Source organism: Pseudorasbora parva, chromosome 14 (genome assembly GCF_024679245.1).
Source record: "Pseudorasbora parva isolate DD20220531a chromosome 14, ASM2467924v1, whole genome shotgun sequence".
Classification (NCBI taxonomy): Eukaryota; Metazoa; Chordata; class Actinopteri; order Cypriniformes; family Gobionidae; genus Pseudorasbora; species Pseudorasbora parva.
The window spans coordinates 45634289-45647638 of record NC_090185.1 but is presented as its reverse complement, the minus strand read 5'-3'; the positions used below and the strand labels follow the sequence as shown (position 1 = coordinate 45647638).

At 44.4% G+C, this 13350-nt stretch overlaps 1 protein-coding gene across 1 annotated transcript; it reads right to left on the bottom strand.

The window, feature by feature from the left end:
• Positions 1-7854: 7854 nt before the first annotated feature.
• LOC137039805 (uncharacterized protein F54H12.2-like) lies at positions 7855-9162 on the bottom strand. The gene has a single exon (XM_067415079.1). It carries the CDS (start codon positions 9160-9162, stop codon positions 7855-7857), a length of 1308 nt encoding a protein of 435 aa, XP_067271180.1.
• Between the last annotated feature and the right edge of the window lie 4188 nt (positions 9163-13350).

Genomic DNA, 13350 nt, shown 5'->3' with positions numbered 1-13350 from the left:
CTCTCAATGTTCTATGAGAAAACAACCGTATTTATTTATTTATTTTAGATTTCATTTATTTTCTAACTCAACCAGACTTCCCGCTGGTCGACCTCACTGGAGAAGACGATGAAGAGGAGACCGTCAGCGTAACAGATAGCCAAGACGGACCAGACCCTGCACCGCCGCAGCACACTGAGAATCAAGTAGTCCCTACCACATCGAGTTTAGACCAGACCTCTGAACCTAGCGACGAGCCTTTGAGAAAGAAGGCCAGAGAATCGCTTTGCCCCCCTCCCCCGCAGAACAGTCCGGCGCTGAGTTGTGACAGTCTATTTCCCGACGGTGAGATTAGCTACATTATTTTATTTAAACTCAATTTCTACTATTCCATTACGTTTTTTTGTTATATTTCTACGTGGCAGGGCCGGGTGGAAGTACCGACGACGCGGCTAACTGGAATACACCTCAACGTGCCGCTTGGGTCAGTAGTTCTTGGACGAGCTCAAACGCCGGTCATACCCCATATCCTTTTCAGTCGCCATCGGAACAAGACATCGAAGTCCAAGAGGCATCGCCTGTGCCTAGCCCCGCTGACACCCCACACACTGATACACCTTCTATAGAGACATTAGGTCAACAGTTTAGCACAAGCCATGAGGCTATAAACAGGAGATTGATTGAGCTGAGTAGCGAGTCACGCGACACAAACAGGAGATTGATTGAGCAGAGTAGTGAGTTGCGTGACGCAAACAGGAGATTGATTGAGCTGAGTAGTGAGTTGCGCGACACTCAACGTAGATTAGATGCATGCGGGAGTGAGGTTCGAGCCTCACGTCTAGAGACGCGCCGCCATGATGATTTCATTCGAAATATGTACTGCGAAATATTTCGCTGTATCCATACCATGAAATCAATCCTGGATGTGGAATCTGATAGAAGGGGTCGACAGTTAGCCCAATACCACCGTGAATTGGTACTTATGTTTCATCATCTTATTCACGTCCTCATAGATACAATGGATGAGTAAACATTTACATGTAATCCATTAAACTTTTATACCTTAGTTGTTTTTCTTTAGCCAACATTTATTGATTTTATATACCATCTATTTTTCTACATATATACTCTACGATATTTCATATATGCTTTTTTATATTTTCTACATATATACTCTATGATATTTCATGTATGCTTTTTATATTCTATGATATTTCATGTATGCATTTTTATATTTTATGATATTTCATGTATGCTTTTTATATTTTTCTACCTATACCCTATAATATTGTTATATTTCATGTATGTTTTTATATTTTTCTACATATGGTCTATGATATTTCATGTATGCATTCCACATATACTCTATGATTCTGAGATATTTCATGTTTTAGTCTGAAATCTAAAATGGATGGATCAAAAAGCTTTTGCGCAGACGACACAGAACTGTCACCAGACGAGATTGATATGCTAAGTATACTACCCGATGATCTTTTAACACCTTCAGATTCTTTAGAACAGTATTTGTTTAATCTAGATTTCCCATCAACCTCGACCGATTTGGATCTTTTTGAATTAGCCGTAAATTCAAACGCGAATTTGTACGATCATGCCCTAAGCATAGACAATATTCCTGTTGTACAATACGGCGGCGTTTTAAATAATCAACTACCAACGCGTACTGACGACGACATTGCAGAACAGCCTGTCGCCGATGATAATTCACAATCGTCGACCGGGGGAGCGAGACCAACTTCAGGTAATGTCGACGCTTTACTTGTGACTGACCCTGCCGTACAGACTCGATTAAGCAGTACGGATGTTGATACGCTGATTCGAGAAGGGGGGTTCGTTAACGGTTATCATGTTTTACCACGACCTCGTTTCAATAGCGTGTCGTTGAGAAGAAGCATGAATCTGAGAGAGATTAACTCTACAGATTTGGCCTCTTATCACACCCGCTTACACGACTTGCTGAGCGAGATTGTCGGCTTTGCTAGAGAAATCGGTAGCGACGCTCCCGTGATCAATATGACCATGTCCGCACCCGCTCTACAAACACCCGTCAGTGGTGTTTTAACATCGGGTAATGATTACAACGTGGATTTACTAATGGAACAATTTGAAAAAGTTTTACAGAGCAACGATCGGTTATTATCGGACGACGTCGTCGAGATCGACGCCACCGTCGCCATGAACAGACAAGGAGGCGGTCGTCGTAAACTTACAGATTTAGCCGTCTGTCAGGTCATCAAAAAGAAAAAGAGCACCTTATTTTGCCCCACAAATTTATCAAATAATTTATGTTTTTCTATTTGCATCGCTCGTTTTCTTAACCCTCAACTACCCGAGAACGAGTTAGAAAAACTGGCTACCGCCATTCAAAACGCCGCCGGCTTCTCAATCCACAACCCGATCGCTCTTAGCGACATAGCGGCGTTTGAACGAGCGCTAGGCATTAAAATCGTCGTATTTCACAGATCGAACGCCATGATCTTAGAAACGTACAAAACCTGTGATGAACCACGCCCCAAAACGGCGTTCCTGTATCTGGATAACGATCATTACTACATGATATTGAGTCTGACCGGTTTCTTGGGTTCAGCATACGTCTGTCAATTTTGTTACAAAAGTTACACCAGCGTCAGAACCCATCGATGTAAACACGCCTGTAATATCTGTTTTGACGTTGATTGTCATAGGTTTATAGGTCATAGGTCCTAAAAGAACCATACATTGTCCCGATTGTTCGCGTTACTGTAAATCGAGCTATTGCTTCGAAATGCATAAAAAAAACTCACCTCCCGGTCAGGAATACCCCGCCTGCGATATCATAAAATACTGTAAACTATGCTGCAAACGTTACGACGTTAAACAGGGGGACAAGGCTACAAACCACAAATGTAGCCCGGACAAATGCGTCCATTGTCGAGAGGAACTGGCGGATGGTGGGGTGCATCAATGTTTCATACAACCCCTAGTGCCTAAGGAAAAATGCGAGAAATACATTTTCTACGATTTTGAAACGCGTTACGAAAACGGTAGACACGTGGCAAATTTTGTTTGCGCGATCACATTCAAAGGCCAGAAATTTACGGCGGAGGGTACCGACTGCATCGCTAAGCTAATCGACCGCTTCAGACAACCCCGATATAACGGGTACTGCTTCATAGCTCATTACGCATCCAGATTCGACGCCTTTCTAATTCTCGAGTATTTTTGCAATGCCGGGATCGGGATTGAGATCATAATGCAAGGCTGTAAAATTATTTTCATGTACGACGAGTCGTTTGCCCAGCGGTATATCGATAGCTATGCATTTTTTCCAATGGCGTTAGCAAAAATGCCCGCGGCGCTAGACTTAGAAACGATGACTGGAAAAACATACTTTCCACACATGTTTAACATTGCTGAAAACGCTAACTACGTCGGACCTTACCCCGACAAAAAGTTCTACAACTACGATAACATGTCGGATAAAGACCGCAAAAAGTTCGACGCGTGGTACAGCACGGTTCAGGGCGAACGGTTTGACTTTAGGCAAGAACTGTACACGTACGGCGTTAACGACGTCATCTTATTACGCGAAGGCTGTATGAAATACCGCGAGGCGTTCATAGAATGCGCCAAACTCGACCCTTTTGCATTCACGACGATCGCCAGTTGTTCGATGGGGGTCTTCAAAACGCATTATCTCGACAGAAACACGCTCGCTCTCACGCATAACAAAGCGTACATCCGTCAGAATAAGTGCTACTCAAACGGATCGATCGAATGGCTCGAGTACGTTAAGAAAAGTCGAAAAGCAGACGTTCACCACGCTGTAAACCACGGCGAAGTTTCGATCGGTAAGTACTTTTTAGACGGCTACTATGAGCAGGACGGTGTGAGGCACGGGTTAGAATACGCGGGGTGCATCTTCCACGGGCACTGCTGTCGCTTTGAACCTCATCAGACACACCCCTTGTCGGGAGTACCCTACGGGGTTCTCAGGAGACAGTTTGACGATAAGGTTGAAATTCTGCAGAATGCGTACGGTTTGCAAATCGAGGTTCTTTGGGAATGCGAATGGAACGCCATGAAAAAGACCGACCCCTCTGTGATAGAATTTATGGCTAATTATTCTGCCCCAGAGAGACTGAGACCTCGAGAGGCGTTGTTTGGTGGGCGCACTAATGCTTATATGCTCTATCACAAAGTGAGCGGGGACGAGAAAATACGTTACCTTGATTTCACTTCGTTATATCCTTACTGTCAGGCTACGAAAAGCTACCCGATCGAACACCCGCAGATCATTTTTAATGATTTTGAACCGATTGAAAATTATTACGGTCTTATCAAAGCAACCGTGTACCCTCCCCGCAAATTACTGCACCCGGTCCTCCCTTACAGATGTCAGGGAAAACTGATGTTTCCGTTGTGCAGAACCTGCGCTCACGATCAAAACCAGACCACGAGCTGTACCCACACGAATGAGGAAAGAGCGCTGTCGGGTTGTTGGGTATCTATAGAGCTTTTAAAAGCCGTCGAGAAGGGCTATGTGGTAGCCAAGATCGACGAGGTTTGGCATTTTCCGCAGCGGTCAGACACGTTGTTTGACGGATATGTAAAAACGTTTCTACGTTTGAAACAACAAGCGTCCGGGTACCCGTCGAACGTTGTCACGGAGGCTGAGAAAGAGACCTACATCCGTGAGTATTTTGAAAAAGAGGGGATTCAACTCGACCCCGAAAAGATCAGGTACAACGCTGCCCAGAGGGCTATCACTAAATTAATTCTGAATAGTTTGTGGGGACGATTCTCTTTAAGACCGAACTTACCTCAAACGACTCTGGTGAGCGACCCCGAAGTTTTCACCAGAATCGTTTTCGGTAATACTGACACGTTGTCCTATTTCTCATTCGTCTCAGACGACGTGGCGCTCGTCCAGCATAAACCGCTCAAAGACGATGTTTGTAAGGCTCGCGATGTTAACGTGTTTATAGGCGCGTTCACTACCGCACACGCGCGCCTGGAATTGTACGCATTGATGGACCGACTCGGCGACCGTCTACTATACTCGGACACAGACAGCGTCATATTCGTGTCTAGGCCCGGCGACTGGGAGCCGCCTCTCGGGGATCATTTGGGCGAGCTGACTAGCGAAATCGAATATGACGATTTTATCACCGAGTTTTGTTCCAGCGGTCCGAAATCTTATGGCTTTCGCACATGCAAAGGTACGGTGTGTATGAAATCGAAGGGTATAACGCTGAATGCTAAAAATCCCCAAACCATCCGTCTGGAATCCCTGATCGGTCTGGTTGACAGTTATGTGACGTCGCCTAATAGTGGCGAATACATCCTAGCTCAAACGGAAAACATTGTGAGGAATAAAAAGACTCTCACATTGCACAACAAATCAGTCGTTAAAAGGTTTAAGGTGGTGTATAATAAACGCAGGCTTTTGCCCGATTACACCACACTTCCTTATGGCTACTGATCAGATGACGCACGGACGACCGCAGGATGTTTCCGATTAATTTGATTTCAGACTACAACATCCATTCAGTTCTGTTTTAAGTGGACCGTCAAATTCTGGAAAATCTTATTTTGTAAAACTTTTGTTGGAAAAAGGCTTGAATGTAATTTCCAAGAAAATTGAAAACATTGTATGGTTGTATGATTGTTGGCAACCTTTGTATGATGATGTACTGAAATTGTATGACATTAAATTCGTGCACGGAATACCGGAGAGTCTGAATGATGATGATTTGCAACCTGTCACTAAAACAAATCTTCTCATCGTGGATGATTTGATGGAGCAGGCCAGTGGTAACTCCGAGCTTCAAAGGGTATTTGTGAATTTTGTTCATCATCGAAATTTAAGTTGCGTTTACATAGTCCAAAACGCGTTTGTACAGGGTAAATTCAGCCGAACCATTAGTTTAAACACCAATTATATGATTCTGTTTAAAAACCCTCGGGATGTCAACCAAGTAGCGCTGCTAGCGCGTCAAATGTACCCCGGAAACACAAAATACTTCATGGAGTGCTATCACGACGCGGTCAACCGACCTTTTGGCTACTTAATGATAGACTATAAAGCAAAAACTCCCGAGCAGTACCGTCTCAGAACAGGATTGCTTTCCGACCGTCAAGTGGTTTATATCCCGAAAAAAAGAAGAACGTGATCAACATGTCAGCCAGACTTTGTAAACATCTCCCTGTGTTAAAGCTACTACATAAAGCTTCTCCAAAACAACGGCGACTTATTTTACAATCGGCGTCCGACGAGTTCATTTTATCCCTGTGTGAAGTGGCTCTTAACATTCTCTACGGAACGATTCCGGTCAACCGTCAACAGTACAGAAAACTGAAAAAGAGAAAAGCCGAAATTAAATTTGTCGCCGATAAAAAAATAGGCATAGAGGCCAAGAAACGAGTCATCAACCAGAAGGGCGGATTCCTTTTGCCGCTCCTGAGCGTGGCCATACCATTTCTTTCGAGCTTGATAGCAAATAGATAGGATGGAGTATGCGGAGAAGATGTATTTAGTCCCGCAACATCAATTGGATAGGATGAAAACTGAAAACCCCCGCGAGAGTATTCAACAGACGGTGGAAAACGAATTGGACGGATCCATGAGAAATATTTTACTCCGCACTGATTTGAGCCCTTACGAAAAAGCAAAGCTTTACGCCAATACCCTAAGCAGGTTTTTGAACGTCGTTAAACAAGGCGATCGTGAGGCCGGTGTTTTAACGCTCACCCTACCGGACCCCCCTAATAAAGACGAGCTACCGACTACCACAGCCGTTGAAGATGACGGTGCTGATGTGCACGTGATGGATGAAGTTCTGAAGAATGTGCCTTCGAGAAGTGTGAAAAACAGCAGATACATATTAGACAAGATGTCTAAAGCTAAAGAACTAAGTGCGTGGAACGAATCGGGTGAGTTTGTGTTCAGGGGTAAAGCCGTGAAAGGCTCGCACATGCTCGATTTATTAAAAAACATTACGGCTCCGCAAAAGGTTCGGGATAACAGGAGACCTATAGGATGGTCGGAGTTTCTACGCGCCTTTGCAGAATTAAACATTCCTTTTTCTACGGTGCCGAATCAACAGGTGAGGGGTGCAATTCAGTCTCTAAAGACTAAACCCGACTCCCCCACACAAACCCTTGCCAGACCTTCTAAAAGAGGACGAAAATATTCACGCTCTGTGTTTCCAGAGCCCGAAGACTCTGTGTTTAAATCCCCAACTATCGATCGAAGACAATGGTTGGAATTTTAACGAATCCTTCTATTTTGTATCCATTGTATGATTCAATAAAAAAGACTATCAAATATAATAGTTTTAAGATTTTTATTTATATGCCAAACATGTCTGCACACAGTGAAGGCAGGAAAACATTTCATCATTACAAACATACGGTCTTAATCTCCTCACAAAAAGGGACACCATTTTATCATTTTTTATGTAATCATCGGTGTATAGTTTCATCACATGGTTATAGTCACATCCTCTGGCTAAATGATATAGAAAAAACACACAGTGCTGACCGCAGGTATCCGATGAATAATCCTGGACGCGTCTGTCGGAATATAATACCGCGGAGTCATTGGCTGTTAGAAAGTTATTGATGGTGATTGGAAACCTCTGGCTTTTGGGTGGGTTGCCGAAGCTGTCGAAAAAACATGTGGGTCCTTCCTCGCTTAAATAAACCGCGATCCAATGCTCGCCCGGTAACCAGGAAGGGTGGGTGTTAATGATCGCCATTGACGGTAAGATCCTTAGGGTTTTTTTGGGTAGTTGATCGCTCGGTAGAACCCCGAGAAAATGAGTCCCGCATGTGATTTTATCCATGACGGCCGTGAGTTGCAGCGTGTTCATCTCAATAGTAGTCTATCAGCACTTGACGTCTGTTAGATACTTCAATGATGGAGTCGAATACCGCGTAAATGATTAAATTAATGGTATTCGGCAGCGGTTGTCTGAAACGAGCTTCGACTCTGATATTCCCGGACTTGATTAGCGAAATGTGCTGACCGCACTCTTCGTCGGGTGTGAGGTTAAATGCGTAAAGCGTGTATCCGTTCAGGAAATCATTCCTGCCGATAGCGAGCGGTTGATCTTTAAGATGTCTCCCGGTCGCCATCACCAGCTGATAATATTCCCGTACCGCCATTCCATCGCTGAAATTGGGCTGAAGAGGCTTCGTGGGGACCTGCTGTTCGTCAAGGTACACCGCTAAAAATTCTAAGTTATAATGATGAAAGGCGAATGGATTTTTCGTGTAGGAGCCGGTGAAGGCGTCGTTGTCGACCATACCTATGACGATAGACTTGGGTAGCGTTCCTAAAAACAGATTTTCTTGATTCGAAACACGAGCCCCTGCGGGTATGGAGAATGATTTTAGACTGACCCTATCGACGGGGTACTTTGCCGTTGTCGAGAGTAGTGTCTGGGCGTGTGCCAGTCTCACCGGCGGTGATACAGAAACTTTCTTGACAAATAGGGATGCAGCCACTATATTTAATTTGTAAGCCACGTCGTCGGACCTCATCAGACAGAATTCATCTTTTGCTCTAATAAATCTTATCTTAATGTCAACCCCGTTTATCAAAAGTTTCTCCTGGAAGAATATATCGCTGTGTATGGGCACAAGGAGTTCCACTTCCTTGCTTTCGCTGGTGTAGCTCGATCTCTTTGTCAGCCCCGCGTTATTGCCTGCGGGGTCGTGGACATTCATCTGACCCGCGGTGTCCTTGTAAAACAAGCCGGAGGCGAAAATAGATTCCAGAGTATCTTTACCGTAGTTGATCAGACTTTCTATGATGCAGCGATAAGGATAGGTGCTCGAACTTTGAGATATCAGACGATCGCCCAGGGTTACGTCGACTTGTGAAAATATGGTGGCTCCGGGGTAGTTGATCAGCCCTACCTTCGCCGGGTGTGCAATCACATCACCGTTAGGTTTCGTGATTTTCACCCGTAGATAGAGCATGGTGTTGTTGAGATCCAAATAATCATCGCCGTTGCCCGCGATAAAAAATTCCAACGGAGCGGAGTCGGATATGGCCGATAAAGGGGCCACTTCTAAATAGCCATTTTTCTCAATAACGGTCTGCGTCATCGGGACCGTAAATAAGTCCAGCTCCGACTTGATGCATTCTCCCGACATGCGATGCAGTAACGCCATGTTAGAATATAGATTTTGAGGCTCTCTTGATCGATACGTTTCGACTAACAGACTTCTTGCGCTTTCTGCGTGCGAGTGAGAGCCTGTTTGATCCGCTCGCCGCTTTCTTCTTCTTCTTTTGTGCTAGCCATTGACCACGCCTCCTCACACCGGGCGGCTTAGACATTCTCTTACGGGCCATGACCATTAGCCCAGACCCGTCTTGAGCTTTATCGTTATGGGACCGCGTCAATACGTTTGAGACGACGTCGGATACTATATTTCTAGCCGCCGATTTTAGGTGAGGTTTCGCGATGCTAAATCCTCTTTTTAACAGAGGTATGGCCATCCTGAACAGGCCTCTAAATAAACCGCCTATTCCAGCCCCATACATAACCCCGCCCCCTGCATACCCCGGTAAGCCGCTACCGGCTTGATTTTGGTAATAGCTTACATAGTCCGAGGTATTGGTCTCTCTAGGTGTATAATAAACCATTTTTAAAGAATCGGGATACGTTTTGGTTTAAAGTGAAGTTTTACTATGACTTTCCCGTAAGAAAAAAACCTTTCCTACCTCGTTGTTTTGATCGTCCTTCAACTCTATGATGATGCTGTCGATGTGATCCTTGTTGACCGATGCGTAATGGGGGTTGTCGTATCTGGCAATGACCGCGTCGTTGCTTTTACCCGTTATATGTACGCATCTCAAGAGGGGTACGTGCGAATCGTCGACCGATTGATATTGGATGACGTCTGTGTAAACGTACATCGTGTAGAACCCCGCGTTTATATACGCTTGATGAGGCGCGTACGAGATGACGGTCTTAGTAAAATCGGGTTCTTTATGATAGCTTAAACCTCCGAGAGGTTTTTGCGTCATTCCTAAAATGATGGCCAGTTTCCCCCGGAAACTCATCGAAATGTTGGGTTTCGCTACCAGATAGACCTTGTTTTTTAATTCGTCGTGATGCAATACGGCCGAGGGCGTGAGATGTTGGTTTATAGCACGGAGGATCGCTCGAATGTTTACGTAGTAACCGCCGTTTATGTTCAATTTTGAAATGATAGAAATACCAATATGTGTGGAGGTGCCGTCGGGGGGTTCCGGGGCCTTATGTAGAATGAAATGTCCATCTTCGTCATTAAAGATGTACCAACTTCTAGGATATTCGATTTCGGCGAGTCCGACTTCCCATTCTCCTTTCAAGTTTATGGGCTTAGCCAACCTGGTTGTATAGCAGGCTATACGATTTTCAGGATAAACCGACGCCGACGCATTGCACGGCAAGGTGACGTAGAACCCGTGATCATCCATGACGATCCTTCGTCCTGTATGGGTCGGCCCCGTTAACGACGCATCGTTTTAAGGAGATTGCAAGTCCAGCAGAGTTTTTTTATCTATATAACTATTAAATTTTGAAGGCCATCCGAGCCATTTCACTAGAACAAGCGTAGATTTCCCTTGTTTTTTCTGACCTAAAATCTTTTCCACTTTAAAAGATTTGTTTTTACTAACAATTATTTTTTGCAGCTCTTTTTCATAAAAAACCCCGTCGATGACATCACCGTCATAATCGGTGAGTCTGTAGACTGGGGGTTGTCGTGGGATACGAGAGGCCACGGTGAAAAATTCTTCCGTGTAGTTCTGCTCGTAACCTTTGGCGAACGGACCTCTGACTTTAGAAATCCTAACGACGTCGCCGACTTTGAAATTAAATAGGGGTTTAACCCCGGTCTTCTTTATATTGCCGTACAAGTTTTGAAACACTTGATCCTCATTTACTTTGTCCACGTCCACGGGTCTCATTCTGATACTTCGATGATAACTCGTGTTGTACCCCTGAATAATGTCTTGTAAAACATCTACGTATCTGCGCGAATTTGTAGCCGTTAAAAATCTCCACATGCGACTTTTTAACGTTCTATTAAACCGTTCCACAACGCTGGCTTTCAAATCCGTGGCAGTAGCAAAGTGATTGATGTCGTGCTTTTTCATCATATCTTGAAAATGCTTGTTAAAAAACTCCGTTCCCTGATCCGTCTGCAGTTTCTGAGGTACACGCCCCTCGTCGAGTATAGACTTGAAAGCTTTAGTAACCTCAATGCCGCTCTTATTTTTCAACACTCGAACCCACGAGTACTTGCTAAATACGTCTATACAGGTCAGCAGAAATTTATTACCGTCATTATCCTTGGCGTAGGCGGTCATATCGACAAGATCGGCCTGGAACTGCGTATCGACCCCGTACACAACCACTCTATTTCGTTTGTATTTTATAGGAGCTGTTTTGTGTAATGTGTAAGCATCCTCACCGGCCAACCATTCTGAAACCTCTTTATCGCTTAGACGAACCCCGCTATCTTTTAAGACGGCGTCTTTTAATCGCTTTTTACCCCCTAAAGAACCAGGGTTGGATGGTGTATAATAAGTCTTTTTCATGAGCTCCGACATGATGTCGTTTCAGCCGTTGCAAAAAGAATAATGCGTACAATGATTTTGAATCAATCTTTTATTAAAAAAGTTACAGAATACAAAAGTAAAATGGATACAATGAAATAACAGATCATGTAATCCAAGTACATAAAAAACAGATATAATGATGTTAATATAGCAACATCTAAGTAATAACTTACGGGATACAAAGTAAGTTAAAAATGAATATAATATTGTTACAGGATATAATGGCTAGTAAAAAATTATGATGGTAATAATCACATCAATGAAAGTCTAACCAGAAAAGAAAATCTCTGCAGGCCATCATGTTTTGGGCTAGGATGTAATCGATAAACATTGTGACAATTTTCTCAACAATGTTTTCCATTTCGTCAATTTTGGCTAATTCATTTTCATCATTTTCATCATACCCGCGTGTACTCAATATCAGTGTAGAACATACGTCCGCCACATAGGTACAGGAACACAACAGGTCTGTGATTCCAATCTCAGACTGCGATTGAAACAGTATATCTAGAACCTCTTTCATCATGACATCGGGTGGTTTGGTACCGTCTGCGCATTTGTCCGTCAAATCATCCCATGAATTAGGCATTCCTCTAATTAACACCATATTTTTCTTGAGATTCGCTTCACGCCTCGTGTCGGTGTCAATTGGAAATCCGGGGTTGGATGCATCCGCAATAATCTTATGCAACAGATTGCTCATCTGGTTTCTGTAATGATCTTTAAACATGAATTCCACACAACTCTTTAGGCTGCAGTTCGCACCCATGCTGGAGGGATCTTGATCGCTAGCCATTCACAATCGAAAGACCTTCCCAGAGATCAACCACGTCGTAGACTATATCCTTGCAGGGTGCGTCCAGAAGTCTCCCCCTGATTTCTTCTAGCTTGGCCGCTATGAACGGCTCGTCTTTCAATTCGTGCAGGATAGTACCGACTGTTCCTTGAATACGATGAGGGTTAGATTTTAACCCGCAGCGGTTCAGGAGAATAGTGATGATGCCATGAAAGAAGGGTTTAAACAACTTGCCTGATAGCTCGTCAAAGTGTGTGTCCAAGAAGAAGTTGGGTGGGTCAAACAGGCAGGAATGCTGCAGCTGGCTAGGATGGTTAATCGCACAACCCTGGCATTCGTCCTTAAGCTTGTCGGCGATGAGATGTTCCAGCAGCAGCACGGTCGCGGCTTTTATGATTTTGAATCCGACGTCGCTGAAACATCCGTCTGTAGCGTCGTAACGGCCTTTATCAGCGGAGAGGTAAGTCAGGTTGTGTGATCCGATGTCCGAAGCGAATTTATCCAGCCAGTCCTTGTGGAGATCCGGCGGTTCGGGGGAGAAAGTTAGACTATGGTCGCACGCGTTGTCATCAGGAGGGTCGAGAATGCTGCCGAAAGAGATACCGCAGCTACAGACATGAGCGGGGTCTGATGATGCTTCTTCAGTCATGACTTATAAATGACGCATGGGTGGGTCTCTGCGGCGAGGTTTTTGATGCGCGTAGTGAATGGGCGTGGACGCTATAGCTTCAGTGCTGCTGCGCACGCATTTGTCGGGGTGGAACAGCTGCACTTTAACTTTGCTGTATCCGTCATGCATGTCACACCATTTGAACATTTTGTTTATGTTCGGGAAAATATCTTTCAGCAGATCCATATCGCCCCAGCTGAACAATAATTGCATTTCAAACAGATCGTTATGCTCGGTAGGTATGACAGCCCTCGCTCGAACGTTGCTGAGTTTCGTGTTCTC